Raw genomic sequence first — 21,424 nt, 5'->3', positions numbered from 1 at the left:
TTTAAGAGTAGAACATCCTAATCATCTTTTAGAGCATGAAATTGAACTGGATCATTGTTTTTCTGTCTTTTTTCTGCATATTTCTGCCTAAATCCTACACATATTTGATGATCAAAGAAGCCAACGATGACAAATAATGAAATAACGATACTTTACACATAAAACCAGGAAAAATAGAAAGATTATACTTCCATGTTGAAATGATGCTCTAACTTCATTGGTTCATTTTTGTGACGGACTTCCGTAAATCATCACATTATTTCTTATTGCACGAGAAAAACGAACAGCCTAGCCTTTTCGAAAGCGGGATTAACCAGTGCTACAGGTTAACTAATTCTGAGCGACAAATCCCGTCTTATTAAACGAACAGTAATTGTATACATGAATATTTATTTATTTGTCTATAAATTTTTCTTCAACAAAATTAAATATATACTTTTTTAATTGGCATATTACCCTTTTTTCATTTTGAAAAAACGGTCAAGAAAGGTCGAGACTTCGGGAAAATTTGTTTATCGACTTAAATTGTTTTTTTTTGTTTTTTTTTTAGGCCAAACGAAAATACTGAAAAACAAAACGAAAATTTTGAAAGGATAACCACCTCTCTTATTCAACGCGAACAGGAAAATATTTAAGGAAAATGTAAAAAAAAGACGTTTTGTTTTTTTCAGTATTTTCATTCGGCCTTAAAAAAAATATTTTTGATCATTTCTTCTTTATATCCATCTTCTCATTCAAAGACCTGACTACAGTTCTTGGGATTTCATTGTCATGTAGAATAGTAGGCAACGATAAACCGCAATCCAGTCAGCTTTCCTCGCTGCTGCGTCTCCTGCAGACTCAAATCGCCCAAAAACCCCCTATTAAAGGTGGAGTTAACGCTTCAAAACAAGATGCTCGATTTGAGGTGATTTTATCGTGGTAAAGATTTGAAATACAATACAATTGCTTTAGAGCAATACTACGAATTTAACTGAATTTCGGATAATCTCAGTGGCTTCGCAGCACGGCACTCAATTTCATGTGATTTTCAGTCGTTCTGCAGATGACTGATAGATTTCCAAGAGACTGAGATTTGTTTTTCCATTACTCCCTGGGATAATGGAATACTGTTCCAACATAAAACTGGTTTTATCGTTTTTCGAAAAAAAAATTAAAAAAGCATTTGTATGAATATCAACTTAACTGAATTTTTGGAAAACCCATTGCAAGATGCTCGATCTGAGGCGATATTTTCGGGGTTCCTTACATAAACAGCAATTGATAGTTCCAAGACACTTAATTTCCTTTTTTAGGATTTAAGGAATAATTTTCCACCTAAAAAATGGTCTGCCCGTCTTTCAAGACAATAAATCAAGCCTGTGGTTAAGAGCAAGAATATCAATAATTCGATTTTTGGGCGATCGGAATGCCTTCCCGGCAAGAAACTCACTTTCATGTGATTTTCTGTGGTTCTTCAGGTGACCAATCAATTGCCCAATAGACTCAAACCGATTTTCCACGATTCGTTGGGATACTGGAATATGCTTTCTCACAACATTGGCTTTCTCATCTTTTAAAGATCATCAATTCAAGCCTCGGTTTTAGAGCGAGCTCATCAATTATAATTCAATTTGACCACATAAGTGGCTGCACAGCAAGACGCTCAAATGAGTAGCTTCACAATAAGGCACTCGATCAGAGATGATTTTTGCGTTACTCTGGATCACTAATCGGTTGTCCAAAAACTCAAACTGATTTTCCATGACTCGCTGGGATATTGAAGAACCTTCCCCACTTGAAGATTGGTTTTTCTGTTTTTCAAGGGCAACCAAATCCACCCTCAGTTTAAGATTGCAATCATCGACTCTAGTTCTATTTGGCTATATGAATGGTTTCACAAAAGGATACTCGAATGAGTGGCTTAACAGCAAGGGAATCAAAGTGAGATGATTTTTACGTTTCGCCGGATCACCAATAGATCGTCCAAAAAATCAAATTAATTTTTCCATGACTTGCTGGAATAATGGAGTACCATCTCCACGTAAAGATTGGTTTTCACGTCTTTCAATGGCAATAAAATCCAGCCTCAGTTTTAGACTGAGCTCATCAACTCATTCGATTTGGCTATTTAAGTTGCTGCACAAGAAGATGCTCGAATGAGTAGCTTCACAGCAAGGCACTCGTGTAAGACGATTCTTGCACTTCCAACCACCAATCGACCGCCCAAAAACTCAAAAGTTTTTTCCGTGACTCGTTGGGTTCAAAATAAAGATTGGTTTTCTCGTCATTCAAGTGGAATAAACTTAAGACTCAGTTTTAGATTAAAGTCATCAACTCTAGTTTGGTCTGGCTGTATGAGTGGCTTCGCAGCAAGAAGTTCGATTTGATCTGATTTTCCACTGATTTCCGAATGATCAATCGATTTTCAAAAAGACTTGATTTTCTGTGGTTGTACGGAATAGTGGAATACTGCCTCCACGTAAAGATTGGTTGTATCGTCCTACAAGGACAATCAAGTCAAGCCTTTGTCTTAGACTGAGAGCACCAGCTTTAGTCCAATTTAACAATAGAAATAACTTCGCTGTAAAATACTCAATTTGAGGTGACTGTCTGCACTTCTCCATATGACCCGAAGATTGTTCAAGAGACTCAAATTGATTTTTAGTGGTTTTTTGAGGTTAGAGACTGCCATTCCTGCGTAAATATTGGTTTTCCCATCCTTTAAGGACAACCAAAACGAGATTTTTCTTCAGAGCAAGTCACTTGATTTAGGTTCCGTGGGTCTTCAGATGAGTAACCGATTGCCCAAAAGACTTAAGTTGATTTTTCCTTGATTCGGTTGGGTAATAAAGCGTTCAAAGGAAAAGGAGAAAAGGGGAAAAGGAGGTACTGATATTAAATTCCTTTTAGCCTTATCTTAGCTATATAAAAAAAAACCCTCTTGTAAAATTGGCCGTTAGTAACAATCAAGAATACGAAACAACTTTTTAGTTTTCCATTCTCCTTCAAGGTATGATATAACGGAATTTAAGATACCGGAACACAACTTCAATCAGCCCGTCCAAATTTGAATTAGTTAATTTAATACTGCGTGCTAAACATCAAAATTTTAACATTATTTGTAAAGCATTTCTTTCAAAACATAAAATATTTCTTACAAGTAAAACTACTAAGACATAAATTCTTATGTACCCATCTTACAGGGCATAAACAGTAAAGCTAGTTCAAACCATAGTAATCTTTATTTATGTCTTCACCACAGGTGTGTTACAAAAGATCAAGTTATCAGAAAAGTTTTCAAATGAAGTTTATGGGCCTTTTTTGTTGGACGAAATACAACCCTAAATGTCTTCGCAATCAAAGCAAATCTAGTCAAGGTAAGACTGAATTTGAAGAAATGTTAATCAAAGGTAATTACCCGAAGTCGACCAAAGTTTTAAGCCATCAAGTTTAACTTGATGCCAGGTACGTCGTTTTGGGAGTGAAGATGAGCAAATGGCCCCTTTACATCCTCCCTCCTCCAAGATTTATAAAATATTCTTTTTAGCTATTTTCAATTAAAAATACTTTTTTCGGTATCCTCGTTGAAAAGAAATATAAATATACAATAAAATGGTCCCTCTAAGACTTTGAAAAATACATTTTTCCCTTCCAACATTTTCGCGAATGAATGCCCCTGCCTGACATCACCACAGTAAAACCCAAGCGACTTATATGATATATAGGAAAATAGCATAAGAATCATAAAGGGAAGGGGACCTAGCCCAGAGGCCTCTCTCTCCAAACACGCATCTCAGCCATGATAACTTCAACCTAACCAGGATTAGAGGAAAATTTGGTAATAATGGAACTTCAGATAATTGTTTAAGCAAAAAGTTACCTATAGATCACCATAATCTTTACTTATGTCTTCACCACAGGTGTGTAGCAAAAGATGAAGTCATCAGAAAGGTTTTAAAAGTGAAGTTTATGGTATTTTTTGTTGAACAAAGATTCAACCCTAAGGGTCTTTAGATTCAAAGCTATATAACCAGAACTATGTAAGGTAAAATTGAGTTTTGAAAAAGGTTAATCAAAGCTAGGGGAAAATGATCTCTCTACAGTTCCATCCCTCACTCTTAGATTTTGAAAACACCTCTTTTGCTATTTTCAGTGAATCATACCTTTTATAGCATCATCATTGAAAAAAAAAGTATAAAAAAAAGCAAATGGTCTTTTAGATTTTAAAAAATACATCCCCCTACATTTTCATGAATCAAAGCCGCTCCTAGATGTCAACACAATAAAGCCAAGCGACTTATATGAGAAATAGGAAAATCGCAAGAATCATCAAAAGGAGGGGACCAAGCCCATAGGTCTATAAACCATTGTAATTTTTATATGTGTCTTCACCACAGGTGTGTTGCAAAAGATCAAGCCATCAGAACAGTTTTTGACAGAAAGCTTATTGGATTTTTTGTTGGACAAAGATACAACCCTTGAAGTCAAACCAAATCTATGAAAGGTAAAATTAAGTGTTTGAAAAACGCTAATCAAAGGTTCATTTAGACAAAAGTAAAGTTAAAATCATGTTTACCTTAAAATGAACAGGGTTACATATATTGAGGCAACTGACATATTGTTGAAATGCATGCATATTTTCTAAAAATGACGTGACTTTCTAAATTAAATGATTGACAATGAGCTATTGTAACCAAGAGGTCAAAATCAAACTACCACCGGTTGTGTTATTGACACCAAAACATATATTTACGACGACATTTTAAGTTTTTTGAAAAGATACTCGACCTATTGAAATTCTCTACAGTATAAATATTAGGGGAGGAGGCGACCATAATTTTAGATTTTTTCAGTTACATAGTCAGGAAGAGGTTATTGAGAGTATAGACCCACCTTAAATTAATAAATACGCAAAAATAGGTAACTTTTGACAATGTCCTTTTTTACAGTTTAACTAAACATAATGAGTTGGGCTTTTCCTGGAGCTGAATACCAGCTAGGCTACTAATTCAGACTTAATTAAATGGAGAGTAAAATAGTCACATTTGCAGGAAGGGGAATATCAACTGCCATATCAATTTGGTGTAAAATTTTTAGTTTGGTTCTATCTTGTTCAGTCGAATATGGAAAATATTTTTTGTCCGAATATACAAATTTTTGCCCTCCTGGGAGTACATTTGATGAGCGAGGGGACAGTAATGAGTCTACCAAATTATTTAGCACTTAATAATACGAATTGGATATTTGTCAGAACTTAAACGACGCAGCATCCGCAAGAGATTCTGATTAATGGATAATCATTCTGGGCTTGGTCTGTTTAGACGGGCGTTTTTGGGCTGAAAACCCTCTTCCAAGCTAATTCATCTACTATGGACATATTGGTATGGACATATAATGAGTCGGTGGTAATAGGCTTGGGGGCATCTGTGCAGGATTTCGACTCTTGTTGACAGAAGAGCATCGCCAACTGCTGAAAACCAGTTTTGACCAAGATGTGCCCAGGATTGCACAAAGCCTCCATTCATACTGGGGGTCCCAGGTACTTCTTGTTGCCCGGTTCTGAGCAGGCTTAAGCGCTTCTGTGTAGACTTGAGGGAGATATGTTGATCCCGTCCTGCACAGTTATTCGGAATCATTAATTTTCCTGAGGCCAAAATAATTTTAATGATTTAAAGAACATGAAAATTGGAACTTGGAACGTTACGACGTTAAAAAATTACTGTCGTATCAATATTTTGACTGACGAACTGAATTGTACTTATTAGGAATTTCAGAAACTCATATCCCAGGGGTATGAAGCATGAAATTAGATAATATAGAATTTGTTTACTCAGGCAGGAATGGATGGGGTACATAGACAGGGAGTAGGGCTCATGATGAATAAGGAAGCTGCTAAGTCTTGTTTAGGCTGGGAAGGTATTAATAATAGAATACTAATTGCTCATTTTATGACTAAAAAGTTCAGGGTATCAGTTATAGTAGTATATGCCCCTGTTGAACCAACTGACGGAGATACTAGTGGCTAAGATGAATGAAACTCAGTTACAAAAGAAAAAAGACAGGGTCCCAGGTAGAAGTATGGTGTTTTTACTTGGAGATTTCAACGCCCAGGTCGGTAGAAATAGGGATAGATGGTATCCCAGCCTAAGTAAATTTGGTGTAGGAAAAGAAAACAGTAATTGCTACAGACTTTTGCAATTTTGTAGGTATGACAACCTAGTTATAACCAATATCGTTTTTGGTAATAAAATGGCCCATAAGTTGACATGGTACTCACGTGAGGGTAAGACAGCAAACCTTATTGATTTTGTTATAGTAAACCGAAGACTGGCAGTATAAATACAAGATACTAGGGTATATAGGAGTGCTGTTATTGATGTTAAAAGTAAAGGTCACCATCTGGTAGTGTCTAGGGTTAATTTAGAGCTGAAATTTCGGAAGGGTAACTACCTCCCGGGAAGTTATAATGTCGATAGACACCAGGATGAGAATTTGAGAGAAACTTTCCAAGAACAGTTGAATACTAAACTTGAGAGTTTAAAATTTGACAAAACGGAAGATGGTTGGAATAATTTAAAAAAAAACAAAACATTTTGTAAAGTTGAAGATGGTGTCTTCGGGAAGAAAGCTAAGACTGCAGCTAGGAACATTAGTGAAAAAGTTTTGTGTTTCATAAAGAGGAGAAGGGGTTTGTACAAGAATTATCTGAGTGATAGACCATATGAAAACAAAAGGAATGTAAAGAAAGTGGAGAAAGCATTAAAATATGAACTAATGAGGAGTGAAGTAGAGGTCATGGATAAAATTGCCGAGGACCTGGAAGATGCAGCTAGACGGCATAATAGTAAAATATTGTACTGGTATGTTAATAAATTAAGGGGAGGTAGCCAACCTGGACTTTTCCCAGTTAAAGATAGGAACGGGGACACAATAAGTGATAAAGAAAGAGTTAAAGAGAGATGGGCGGAACATTTTGAAAATGTACTAAACAGAGATATTGCAGGAAAAGATATAAAGGAAAATGAAAAAGTTTATGATACCTCTATGTGAAGCAAGATTTGTTAGTGAGGGAGAATTAGCGACAGTACTAAAAGGATTTAAACATAATAAGGCTTCAGGTGCAGATAGTGTGGTAAATGAGTTTCTTAAATATGGCGGCTCTGAAGTTAGAAATAAGTTACTGAAGATTATCAATATGATTTTTGATAAAGGGGAAGTACCTAACAATTTCAGGAAAACCTTAATTAAACCACGTATAAGAAGGGGGATAAGAGTGGTTGTCGTAATTATCGAGGCATTAGTATGGTCTCTGTAGGTAGCAAATTACTTAGTAATATGATACTTTTTAGACTGAGAGATGCTGTAGACAAAGCTTTAAGAGAAGAGCAGTGCGGTTTTAGAAAAGGTAGAGGATGTGTCGACTAAATTTTTACTCTTAGGTTAATAATTGAGAAGTGCATTAGTTGTCAAACACCTTTGGTCCTCAGTTTTATAGATTATGAGCAAGCGTTCGATTCTGTTGATAGGAGAGCTTTAGCAAAGGTCTTATCCTTATATGGTATACCAGACAAATGTACTAAAGTGATTTAATGCTATGTACGAGAATAATGCTGCTGCAGTTAAGGCAGGAAATGAGTTTAGCGGCTGGTTTCGCATTAAATCAGGAGTAAGGCATGGCTGTGCTCAATCCCCCTTTATATGGATCACCTTGATGGACTTTGTCTTAAAGAGCACAGGAAAGGCAATGGGAGACCACGGAATCAAATGGGAAGGAACAACTCTCCTGGACTTAGATTTTGCTGATGATTTAAGCATCCTAGATGAAAGTGTGAGCAAAACGAATGAACTTTTAGAGTTGGGGGTCCTAGAATAGGTTTGAAAATGAATGTTAAGAAGACTAAGTCACTAAGGCTAGGAATAAGTGAAGATGAGAAGGTGAAGTTGGGTAACAAAAAGATTGATCAGGTGGGCAGCTTCACTTACCTTGGTAGTATTGTTAGTAAAGATGGTGGGAATAGTGAAGATGTTAAAAGCAGAATGGCCAAGGTTCAGGGTGTTTTTCACAATTAAAAAAGGTTTGGAATAATAGGAAGATAAGTCTGCAAATCAAGATCAGAATATTGGAAGGTACAGTGATGGGAGTAGTCAAATATAGCTCTGAAGCATGGGGGCTCCGAAAGGCGGATGAATATTTACTATATGTTTTCCAGAGAAATTGTCTACAGATTGTTCTGGGTATCCGGCTGACTGATCGTGTTTCAAAAAGTAGGCTGTACGAAAAGTTTGGTTCAATTCCGCTTTCTAGGGCTAAAATGAAAGAAAGGTTGAGATGGTAAGGGCACGTTCTGCGGATGAAGGATGACAGATTGCCGAAGATTGTCCTTTTCAGCCAACCATCTAGGGCTAAAGGGAAAGCAGGTTGTCCTCGTCTGGGTTGGGAGGATGTCATAAAGAAAGATTTAAGCGAAATGGGAACTTCTTGGGAGGGTTAAAGAGGAAGTTTTGAATAGATTGGGATGGAAGAGGAGCGTGCGCAGCTGTATTGGCCTCAGGTGGCTTGGTGCTGCTGTAAGTTGTTAGCAGTAGTAGCAGTAGTAAAGTCTTCCCAATCTTCTAAAATATATTTATTTTCTAAATCAGAAATCTAAGGGGTTAAAAAGGGGAAAAAAAGAAATATTGTCACACTAATAGACATATTTTTACCTCTAAGTTTAGGGCACCAAGGCAGCCTAAAAAGCATTATTTTGCCCACTCGTCTGGAACAATATCAGCAAGATATGTCAACCAAACCTGCCACATGTAATTTTTGAAGAGCTCGTCCTATATCCAAGACAACGAAACCTACGAAAACCACTAGTATGGAGCTCAAAAAGATATAAACCAGATCAGCAAATGTTTAGCCATTGGAAAGAAATTTGCTTTAGTATCTACAACCATTAAAAAGTGCACTTTCGGAAAAACAAATAATTTATGCAAGCACTGGCTCGTGGTCTGCGTGCCTTCAGTGTTTTCTTTCATTTTTTTCAAATTCAATTGCAGTTTAATTGTCGTTTTCGTATAAGTCAAAGAGTTTAAAAAATTTAAGAGTGGAAACTGACTCTAGCATCAAGAAGAAAATCACAAACGCCATCTAACACTTGGCAATTTTGTTCCTTCTTTAATATACCGTACTTGGCGGTTAAGGTTTTTTGAAATTAGATCTAAGGGGGGGGGAAACACGAAATTCTGTCATCAAAAGGCCTGCCAGCTTAGATTCAGCTCGCCGATTTACTCTGCTAAGATTATCCCAAGCTGTAGGCTAAGCCTACTTTACACAGACTAGATCTTGACTTATAACTCCTGGAAATAAAAGTCCGATTACTTCTGCCAGAGAAACTTCAGCTTGAATCTTATAACATTGCAGATTAGTCACATCAATTATCCAATTTTCTTTGAAATTTCCAACGTTTTTAGCCCTCAAGACTCTCAGAGGCCCAAGTGGTTTTAAATCCTTATCTTCCCATGTTGCATCGCGAAGACCCATCTCTTATCAATTTCCCATTCTTTGTTGTATGAGGGTCAGATATCAAGTTAGAAAAGGGTGAAACACGCTAAGATACAAGCATTTGTGGGTAAAGGTGTAGAACAGCGGTTCTTCAAAAGGAGATGTGTTAGAAAAGAGACAATTTTAGATTGCTAAATATGTTTTAATTTTTATAGCTATGTTCACGTTTTTGACAATTCATCCCCAACCTCCCCTCCCCCCCAATGGTCTCATATAACCCTAGATTATGTAGAAAAATAAAATAAAATTTCATAAAAACTGATTCAAACAGATAAAAATGGAAAAAAAGAATTTTTTTGTTGGTTTTTATATAGCCTACAGCTGCATAAGACCATCAAAAGGAGGCTGGGAATGAACTGTCAAAAACGCGAACTTCTTATTAGTAATAAATATATGTAACTTACCAATTAACTTTCGTAACAAACTTCTATATCCGTATATTTTACATAAGGGGGTTCGCCCCCTCGTCAATGCCTCGCTCTTTACACTATAGATCGAATTTTGTTCCAATTCTTTAAGAATGACCCCTGACTCACAAAGGCCGTTTAATTAGAATAAATAGCTCTTTTGAAATTGCTAAAAATATTTTAGCGCAAAGAGCGAGGTATTGAGGAGGGGACGAACCCCCTCATATACGCAATAATTTCTGTTCGTCTTAAGTTTTAATGTTGCTCCTTACTTTCGGTTGAAAAAGCTTGTTTTTTATTTAATATCCCATTGCTTTTTTAAATAATGCTGGAAAATCCAGCGCCCCTTTCTTGGAAATTCTCTTCCCCCATGATGAATTCTGCCATGGAAAGATCCTCCCACGTACTCCCGTGAACTATTATCCATTTCACACTTTTTAATAATTAACTTTTTTTATAGATTTTCTTTTTTTAACTTTTTGTTCTAATAAATTTATTCGCTTGCAAGGAAGTTGTAATTTGTTATTTCGTGCTAAAAAAAAGAAAAGAAAAAAAAAAGAGAATTTTGAATCTGGAAATTTTGAAATTCGAAAACTTGATATGGCAGTTCAAATAAATGACCATTAAAGGCCAAGAAAGGATGAAAAAAAATGATCAAGCAGGGACACGCCACCTTGGTGTGATGGAAAGGGGCTGCCTAGAAGTTTATTGATTTAAACGTTGGATTTTTTTTTGCAAGGAATGTCACATTAAGAAATTGTACTGTCCTCTTACAAAATGTTTATCTTTTGGAGAACCATTTGGAATTTTGAATTTTTATAGCCTACTTAGACTCAAATTTGTGTAGAGTTTTATGCATAGCAATTCCCTTGATATACCTAAATTTAATAAATACTTTTTGGCGGTATGCAACATTAGCATCTTCTGTCAGTCTCAAGCTAATAAGTGCCCACTCAGCGTTTTGATTTGCCAAAATTTGCAAACAGAGCAAGTCGTTCCGTTATGAGAACAGAGTCGTCATAGAAAACCTGGATTTTGATTCAGCTATTTAAAACGATCAGGTTAGATTACAATAGCAATGGAATTACACCCGACACCACGTCTCGTAAAAAATTTATGCTTAAAGCTCATGCAATTCCCACTTTTGGAAGTTTAAAGCTCAATAAGCGGCCCGACGATATGTGATCTGCGCATGCGCTGCACATGCGCATGTGCTCTGCTCAAAATATACATCTTTAACATAGGTTAATTGGACACTTCTTAACTTCTCACGCAGGAAAAACCACTCGGATCGTAAAGAACGAACGACGTTTTCATCACATACACAAGCCGCTGTTCAAAGTACTTTTCAAAAAACAAGTGCGCTATATTTCTTATCGAAAGATGCGTGTGCTATATCATCTAGCATATGAAGATGTAATTTTTGTCAAAAACTGTATTTAATGCTATCTTTTGTTTTCAACAAAAAGAACGTAGACGCAAAAATTAGTTTTCAAATAAGCCCTTAAACATCTCCCTGATATTTCAGTGCCCCACAAGTGACAAAGAAAGATAAAACAGAATAAAAGAGGCACATCAGCACTTTCCATGCGAAATATCTCTTTGTTTCTCCAGATAGGATCTTTAATTCCCCTGTGAGGGATTTTTGGCTATGAAAATTCCAATGGTGTAGTTTTCATTTCCATCCGACAACAGTTTTGTGGAGTTTTGAGCTATTTTTAAAATTCCAATAAATTTATTTCTGCGATAAACTTTACCGTTAAGCTTAATTGAAATAAGAGTCACTATTCCTGAATCAGCTTTAAATGTTGATTTTTCTTCACTAAACAGTTTTTTTTCAAAACGGGATTTCTAGAATTTTCGATGATACAGCATATCAGCACTTTCCATGCGAAAAAAAATCCTTTTCGCTGAAGATGGGAACTGTAATTCCCGCCTAGGGGTTTTTGGGTATGGAAATTCCGATGGTGTAGTTTTCATTTCGATCCGAAATCAGTTTTGTGGAGTTTTGGGCTATTTTTTATAATTCCAATAAATTTGTTTTTTGCGATAAATTTTACCATTAAATTAAATTGAAATTACAGTTACTATTCCTGAATCAGCTTTAAATGTTGATTTTTCTTCACTAAACAGTTTTTTTTTTTCAAAACAGGATTTCTAGAATTTTCGATGAAGTAGCATATCAGCACTTTCCATGCAAAAAAAAAAATCCTTTTTGTTGAAGATGGGAACTGTAGATCCTAGAGCAAACAAATACAACGTAGAGACAATAGGGAAAATTTTTTCAAGACAATGGAAATTATTTATGTAGATATTTCGGCTCTATGTCCAAGGGCCGTCTTCAGCACAATACAAAAATAAGAGAGAAACTATATATATATATATATATATATATATATATATATATATATATATATATAAAAGAACTTACATCAAATTGTGAGAATAAAAACTGAATAGTTAAAAACACTTATTAAAACATTTTTTTAAAAATAGCCCTAGCATCCTTACTTCAGCGAAGTTCAACCAGGACTGGCGAAAAGAATGAAATGAAGAAATATAAACTCATTCAAACTAAAGAGAATAAAATGATTAGATGCAATTTCTTAAAGCTAATCTTGCTTGTTTAGCAGCCTGTCTCAAAGGCCTTTTCGTAGTTGGTTCAGTACTATTATAAATTGGTTTAGTAAAATATTTTGTTAGATCATTTTTAATTAAATTTGAGTATAAAGAATTTAGTGAGTATTCCCCCAAGTCCCTGTTCAAAGAAATATTTTTATTTATTTTGAGATTAATTTCAATTGATTCTCGAACCACCTGTTTTATTCCCAAATCATTACTAATGAGTGAAGAGTTTTCAAAAAGTATCATGTGGGACGGATTATTAAATATATGCCAACCTAGAGCAGAATCAAAGGAGTTGTTGGAACCATTTGAAATTAAGGCCTTGTCTATGTCATTTTTATGCTGTTGTAACCTTTTGTCTAGATTCTGATGGGTCCTGCCGACATAGTATTTTCCGCAATCACAGGGTATTTGATAGACCCCTCTTTGGCGAGTAACTGGGGTCTTATCTTTACCCGAATTTAAGAAATTGATGATTTTAAAATTATTAGTAAAATTTGCAGTTCACCCTTGAAGTTGAAATTGAAAATAAACTACCGTTTTTAGATGTATTAATTATTCGTAATGCTGATGAACTGGATTTTACTATATATCGAAAGCCAACACAAAACAATAGATATCTTCACTTTAATTCAAATCACCCCCCACAAGTTAAAAGAGCAGTTGTAACTTCCCTCATTGATCGTGCCCTAAATATTTGCTCCAATTCATATATAAATGCAGAAATAAATTTGATCAGAGATATTCTTTTTGGTAATGGATACCCCATTCCTTTTGTAAATAATATGAAAAAAACTTCGTTTTCTTAAAGAGTTAAAGAGGCTGCGTCCCAAAGTCGAACCTTAAAACGTACAGGAAAAACGTACGCCCCCCAAACCCCCAGCTTTTAAAGACTCTTTTGTACAGGTTTTTTTGTTTTTTTTGCTAACCCCCCGCTCGTGGCTTCGGAAAGGCCCTCTTTTAATTAACAAAAAATTGAAATGAATGAATAATGGAATAACTTCGAAAAATGTTAAACACAAGAGGACAGGAGAACCATTGCGCCGAAACTAGTAATTAGTAACAATGAAGTCCCCCCCTCCCCCCAAAAAAAAAACCTGTACCAAAGAGTCTTTAAAAGCTGGGGGTTTGGGGGGCGGCAGCCCCCCCAACTGCCTCTTCTAATTCCTGTACGTTTTAAGGTTCGACTTTGGGACGCAGCCTCTTTAACTCTTTAAGAAAACGAAGTTTTTTTCATATTATTTCTGTACGTTTTTCTACAATCCATGGTGGATGTAATTTAATAATTCCTGTACTCCTCGTAGAGGAATTAGGAGAGGAAGTTGGGTGGCTGCCGCCCCCCAACCCCCCCCCCCGCTTTTAAATCATTGTATAAAATAGAAAAAAAAATAGATAGAATGACCGAAATGTTTCTTTTGCTCATAAGAAGCTAATATTCTGTTATCTCTCAAATGATAAGCTGTCCAGGTGTTATCAAAATTTTTTTGATGTTGTGAAAAAAAACCGCCCGTAAGGGACTTGAACCCTTGACCCGAGGATTAAAAGTCTCAAGCTCTACCAACTGAGCTAATAACTTGCATGTGTGTAAATATAACTTCTCAATAACTTTTAAAAATTTCAAATTAACATGGGCTCTTATGGAGAGAAATCCGTTAATTAATAGCTAATGCGTGGTTTCTGGAAAACAGGGAAGGAGTTATCGGATCGAGCTGAAATTTCGCGGATAAGCTCCTGGGCCGTAGGGGACCTTAACTTGTGAATTTCAGCCCGATCGGACAACGTCAAAAGGGGGGATGGGGTTAGGGGGTCGAAACTTTCGGGGGGTTAAGATTTTCCTACGAAACTTTCATGGGCACTTACTCGGAGAATTCCTAATCGAATGAGTCTTCGTACACCCAGATCCGATGTCGGATGTGACCTGTAGGCGTCTAGGAAAAAAAAGTAAATGAATTTTAAGTGGCTATGCGTGGTTTCTGGATCCCCCTAGGGGACCTTAACTTGTGAATTTCAGCCCGATCGGACAACGTTAAAGGGGGGCTGGGGTTGACGAGTCGAAATTTTCGGCCAGATTTTCCCCATGAAGGAAAAGTTGGAGGGGGATGAAATTTTGCAGGTTTCTTAGTTGGAGCTCGGGTTACGAAATGCATCCCTCTCCATCCCTCTGCGACCACTGGAACCGAAGATCGCTTAACATTGTCGTGTGTCGCCTCTTTATAGAGGCACGAGTGTGCCTCCTTGATAAAATAATTAGCCGTAGAATAAAAAGACATTCTTGTAAAATCGAAGAAGATACTTTACAATGTTAGGCTACTGATAAGCCCTCAAATATTGTCAATAATTTTAAAATTTAAATTTTTTTTTTTTAGGTTAGTCGAAATAGTTATTCTATTCCTGAACCAACTTCTAATGGTAATTTCCTTTACCTGATTTTTTTTAAAGTGTTTTTTTGAATTTTTGATGATTTTTTTCGAAAATTTTGATGATTCTGCAGCCACGATGGACGCCGCAAGCATAATTAGCGACACTGAGAGAACATTATTAAAAGATTTGGCAGCTCTTGCTTTTCCCGTCACTGATTTATTCTCTAGTAATGATTAATTCCCATAGATTGGAACAATCTCTGGATGTACGTGCCTGGAGAGTTTATATGCTTTACAGGTTTCACTCACGTCATCACCACAAATCCATCACGTTTTAATCCACCAATTTCTACAGACCAACTAGTTTAATTTTTAAGCATCTTTATTTGATTTGTCGATGTTACGAATAAAAGCAAACGCCAAGGCATTATTTACCAATCTTTTTGCACGGAAAATCTTCAGCTGTTTAAGCTCAAGCTGTTTAAGCAATTAAGCTGTTTCGATCAGATTAGATTTTAATAGCTAAGGAATTATTACACAAATATTACAGAATTTGACTTTTTCGTTTTACGTTTTAATTCCACTTTTAGAAGCTTAAAGACGTGAGATGTTCATTTGAGTACCAGAAAAATTGAAATCTGATCGTTTAATTTGGTTAACTGGAAACTTACACAACCCTGCATATTTTAAATAAGGAAAACTTGGGAAATCAATTTTTATGGAAAGCAGCTCCACATGCAGTTATGCAGTTTATGTAGCAGCGGGCGCCAATTAAAAAAAAAAAGAAACATAAACAGCTTTAAAAAGCGTTGCTGTCTTTTGAACGTCCAGTTGTCTTTGTGAATTAACAGACAATTAATGTTTGAATTTTTTCGGGCGAGAAACATTCTCAAATTAAGTGATTAGTTATGCTTATTTATTTGCGTGACATGATTCAGCGTGACAACACTGACGAAAAAATGATACTGCTCTATAAGCTTCATACTTTTGAAACAATTAAAAGAGAAACTTTTATAAATTGTTCAGATTTTTGCCCAAGAGGTAAAAAGCTTGTTTTTTATTTTAGACTCTTTTGTACTTTAAATGTTGCAGCTAGTCATTAAAGATGACGTGTTTCGGACTCACAAAGAATTGTTTTTAGAAATGGAGGGCTCTAAAAACCGTAGAATGTTGGTACTTTTGTATTATTCAGAACACACTCAATGAGTGAAGTTAGGTTCTTTCGTGAAACAAACTACGATGCAGATATATTTTAATTAAATATTTTATATATAGAGGTGGTTAGGTTGAGTTAGGTATTTGATATAATGCACCCCCCCCCCTAATGTGCAAATATAAAGCTCAAACTTTTGATAAACCTAATAAAATGAAACAAAACATGACGAAAATCATATTACACTTAAATGTTCCTTCTCGTAAGAGTATAAAATCATGTTGTGTCCATTAACGCACTGTTTTGTTGTGGGCAACAACCCCTTATCCTGGAAAAATATAATTGCCTCTTTTTCAGTCTTTGGTAAATCCCAAATCTTCATTTTAAAATCCATGTTCAGACACTATCTTCTATCATTATGCATAGCAAACTAAATTGAGTTCTGTCTTTGTGGCTATGAAACCGGATTTTCGCACTGTAGTTTGCTTAACGAACGAACCTAACTTCACTTATTGAGTGTGTTCTGAATAATACACAAGTACCGGAATTTTTTCCAAAAGTGTCACATTTGGAAAAAAATAAAAGTATTTTTTTTCATTTTTGTCCCATTTTTAGTCTTCTAAGCAAGGGGACAAATTTAATATCCCCCTGCTTTGTGCACGTACATGCCTAAAGTCAAAAGACTAAAAACCTGTATATGATACATTCCCAAGTTATCAGCACGTATTCAAATCGAAAAGTGAAAAAAACGATAGAAGCTAATAGTTCCATTCAAATGATGAAGAGGTTATGCTCAATCTCGTAAAGCAAATGGGGTATGGACAAGAGAGTGAACGTGACTTGGACACACGGGAGAATAAGTACCTAAGACGCATTAATTTGAAATTTTGTAAAAAAAAAAAGAAAAAGCTTTGGGACCTTAAAAATAAATTGAGTTGAAAGAAAGTCTAGAAAAATTGACTAGAAACAAAGTTGAGGAAGGGCCGAAAGTCCAAGTTACCGGCCATACTTGGCTTATCAGCTGTTTAGCCAGTGGATATATGCTGTTTTGGAAAGTTTTTTCTTCTCTTTCTTTTTTTTTTTACTAACCAAGTAATTACCTCTAACACTCAATTACCTCTAAATATAATTATGCAGGCTACGTAAAACCAAACATTCTTCTGTGAGTCTTCGCATAGAAAGATTAGCTAAAATACTCAAGCTAAAAACATCAAATGCTTGCCGAATTGTCTTTGTACCGGGAGAGTTGTTAAAATTACAAAAAATCCCCAAACAAAATTCATAAAAACAGAGAACTCGACCTGAAATGACAGTATTTTATTACTAATCTTAACAGAAAAAAAAGTTTACTATGCCCCCCCCCCACATGAAAAGTGCCTATATGCGTGCCTGTTTGAGAAGTTTTAGTACTTAGTTCTTTGATAAGCATTAAACAATAAATACTAAACTAAGGACTTCCCAAGTAATTTGAATTTGTACTTAAGTAGTACCCCAAGTACTTCACAAGACTATTATCATCCTACCTTTTCAAAATGCGTGACATTAGATAAATTCTAACGCTACAATTAATCTTGAAAACTCCAATTCCAAAAATGCTCCAGAAATCTCTAACGTTCTCGCTGAGACAAGCATTAAACAAACTGTGGCAGAGGAAGGTTCCAGCGACTGGGAACGTTTAAAAATCAGGAGAAAAAGGCCTTGGAAATAAGTGGGAAAAAGCACCGTTTTTCGCCACGAGTGCCTCGTAAACTTTCAGAGCAAAACACAAATCGCTGCCAAAGAAATCTAGAATCGTAAATTTTGGGAAAGAAAAAAAAATGGAAGTATTTTAGCCATGATGCCAAAATCGTTAATTTAATTGACAGAATTAGCAAAATAAAGGCCATGTTAAATAAATAAGTACTAAAAGGAAAATCAGGAAAAAAAGTTTAACTAAGGTGGGAAGGGGGTGGTGCTTTTAGAAAGTTAATTTAAAGAGATTGGTGGACAACTGCACAGATTTATCAATTAATTCGCATAAGGTATTGCTAAAACTTTCATACATTTACAATTCTACGGGGAAGAAGATTAAGAGATACATATAACTTTCCCCAAAGAGGAGAAAGAAAACACAGTCCTCCCAGGATAACCGAAAATGAACAAAAATTAGTGCAATATTTAAAAAAGACATAATAATTATATGTGAAAAGTCCTACTTAACCCTTTACCCCCTCACTCTCTGGAAAATTGTCTTGGAATTGTCTTTGAAACAACATACACAGGCACCTATAGTCTTGACTCTCACCTAACTATCGATGAATAAAAAAAGTTTTAAGAACGGTGTTTTGGAGAAAAAGAAAAGGTGTTTGGAGAAGGGTTAAGTTACCCCCCCACCCCTACTGTGCAAATATATAGCCCAAATTTCTTTCTAAAGTATTATATTTTCATCATGTTGTGGTATTTGTCATTAGTCATTAGTCATTAGTCATTAGTCATGTCATTAATCAGCCTAAATTCACTTCTTAGTGCTGGCGGAGAAATACACAAGTACCCACCGTTTTCTTTAATGATTGTATCCATGGTCCTTTACGGGACAGGGAAAAATGGCATGAAAAAATATCTTATTCATTCACAGACTGTACCTTGTTAATGCTTACCTCTAGCTATCCGGAAATATGGTCCAAGTTATATATGTTTCCCGTTTATTTGTCTTTTTCTTGATTTCCTTAGCGTTGATTCAATTTACGCTTACACGGATTGAAACAAGAGTGACGCATGGCAAAATGTTTGGGAAATAAATGTATAAATATATATATTTATAAATATATATTTTAATACCTATAAATATATAGGCCTGTATATAATTATATAAAAACTAAGTTATATATTCTCCGTGAATATTCCCGTCGCTTAATGCCATCGACGTCGCTTGTTTGCCGTTTAATTAATTTGAAGAAAAGTCACGGACGGAAAATAGTCTATACCATAGGCTAACTTGGGCTACACAATTAACCGTTGGGGGAAGATAAAGTGAAACAACCTTAGGAAAGATATAAGTAAGTATTTTTCAACTTTATAAAGAAGTTTTTAGAATTTTAGTGTTTCCTTCTGAAGAGGTCACACACTAAAATAGTGCCTTTCATAATATTTTAGAAAAGTTTTCAGAATTCTATAGGGTATTTGTGTATTATATGGTACACACTGGAGAAGTGAAGCTAGGTTAATTCTAATGGTATATACACAAGTAAGATGAAAATAAATACTTTAGTAACAAAATTATGAAAGCTACAACAAAGAATTATGTTAGGTGGTCACAAAGAACTCATTATAATAAATGCCTAAACCAACCCAACCGAAATACCATCTCAACATATTAAATATCTAATAAAAATATAGCCTACCTACAGTGTAGATTTCAACTAAGCATAAGCTTATTTTCTTCAATACTGACAAGTATAAACCGGCTATTGTCAGGGCCGTAGTTTACTATGGAAGAGGGGGCGATTGCCCCTCCCACACTTTAATTTGTTCCTTCCCCAAGACCCGAGTTTGCCCCCCAGCTGAAATTTGGTTTCTTCAAAAATCTTGTCAAAACAATGAGAATCCTGCACAATTTAAGCATCAACAGAAACGGATCAGTTTCTTTTGGCTATATTTACTTTTATAGTGCTTTAAAGTATCTTTATAGAACTTTTATAGAACCAAATAGTACTTTCATGGTACCAAATGGCTAATTTTTCAGTTTTTACTGTCATTTTCGCTTGATTTGAGAAAATTGCCTTCATCTTTGCCCCCCCCCCCAGGATTTTGACGAAATTACGCCACTGGTTATTGTCTGATCTGTAGATCCAAATTCTCGAGTGTGTATCATATAATAAGCAAGGGTAAAATTCTGGACAAGCTACTTTTGTTATCTTGGAAAGTGCTTGGGTTAGGAAAATGAAACGTTGACTAACAGGCCAAATCCAGGAGCACGCTTCCTTCTGGAATCCAGGGCCGGTAAATGTTCAGTTTCGTTCCAAATGCTCCAAACTGGAAACTATGCTGCGAAGCAGTATAATTTCCAGTTTAGAACACTCAGAAATGCTAATTCTAGAAGCACATCTATTTCTGGTTGACCCTCCTCCTCCATAGGGCAAACTAAAAATGCGTAAAGTGGGCTTGCTTACAGGTAACATTACATATAGAGCGAAGCGTATTAGTCCATGAGCCCCGCGGTTAGCGGGGAGAGGTCTGTATATTTAATAAACCTCGTTTGAGGTTTTTTTTTAGTTTTTTCACTCTTTGTTGAATAAATACAGAATACAGACCTCGCCCCGCTGCCCGCAGGGCTCATGGTCTAATACGCTTCGCTTTATAGGTAATGTTACCTGTAAGCAAGCCCACTTTACGCATTTTTAGTCTCGTTGGAGGGAGATTTTAGAAAGCCAAAAAATGGATGCGTTTCTCTAATAATTACAAAGAAACAATATGCATTCATAATTTTACCATAGATGAATTGGACCAGCCATATTACCTGTAAAATCAAGAAAACAGCTTCAACTTATCATTCCTTTAGTATCGTAACATATTCCATCCTTTGACCTTTAGCAATTCAGAACAATCACTCGACTGTTTCTTTCTTCAACAGTCAGCATCAACCCCAAAGGCAGCACGTAGGAAGTACGCATCAGAAGAGTATACCCGAGAAAAAAGCCCGGTTTCTGACTGTTCATATTATAGGGGTCGTAGGGTAGGCTTGATAATAAACCCAAATCTTGGCATAATCTTCAATGGCTTAATAGACCCCGCTAAAGAAAAACAGTAGAAATGCAATCTCACGCATTCCACTCCGGAAATGAAGCATAAATTCAACAAAGAAAAGGGGATTTATAAGTTATTTTCTTACTCAAAGGGGGGCTGGGCATGAAAGATCTGGTGACTCGAGAAATTTTGTGAAACTGTCGTAAACAATTTTCTGGGATGTCAAACAAGTATAGCCTAATATGTAAACCACTACAAAAGGAAAATGGATTACTTTGATTAACCGCACCTGCACAATCCCCAGCAGAAAGTGGTTGGTTTCCTCAACAGATTTCCACATGGAGCCATGGATAAAAATTATTGCAAAAGGGGCTCCTAAACTTCCTTTTCAATAAATAAAACTTGGTGCATACGTAATTCAACGTAATTTTCTCCGCCGAATTTGAATTCGCGAATCTTCGGTCAGCTAAAGTTTTTGCCTGATCGTTTTCCTATTTGTTGTTATTTTCCCTATGCTTGCGTTGAAGTTTTGGTGTTTCAGACAAAAGAATCATTGCATGAAACTTATAAAGGCCAGAAAATCTAGTAATATTTTTAAATTCAGCACTACAAAACTAGCAATAACAAAATT

At 35.7% G+C, this 21,424-nt stretch overlaps 1 protein-coding gene across 3 annotated transcripts in view; it reads right to left on the bottom strand.

The window, feature by feature from the left end:
• Positions 1–20,743, bottom strand: part of LOC136038231 (growth arrest-specific protein 1-like) — a 46,398-nt gene extending 25,655 nt beyond the window's left edge. The window contains exon 1 of one of the 3 annotated variants that reach the window (XM_065721335.1): positions 20,567–20,743. Coding sequence is in view for 1 of the 3 variants with exons in the window: in XM_065721334.1 (XP_065577406.1) it covers positions 8,686–8,722 (37 nt within the window). In the remaining 2 variants the exon portion in view is untranslated. Of the gene's footprint in view, positions 1–8,685; positions 8,738–17,594; positions 17,733–20,566 lie in introns of those variants that run through there. The other 2 variants (XM_065721336.1, XM_065721334.1) reach the window with 2 other exon arrangements.
• Positions 20,744–21,424: the final 681 nt, after the last annotated feature.

Source organism: Artemia franciscana, chromosome 17 (genome assembly GCF_032884065.1).
Source record: "Artemia franciscana chromosome 17, ASM3288406v1, whole genome shotgun sequence".
NCBI classification, from domain to species: Eukaryota; Metazoa; Arthropoda; class Branchiopoda; order Anostraca; family Artemiidae; genus Artemia; species Artemia franciscana.
This window is presented reverse-complemented; position numbering and strand designations above follow the sequence as displayed.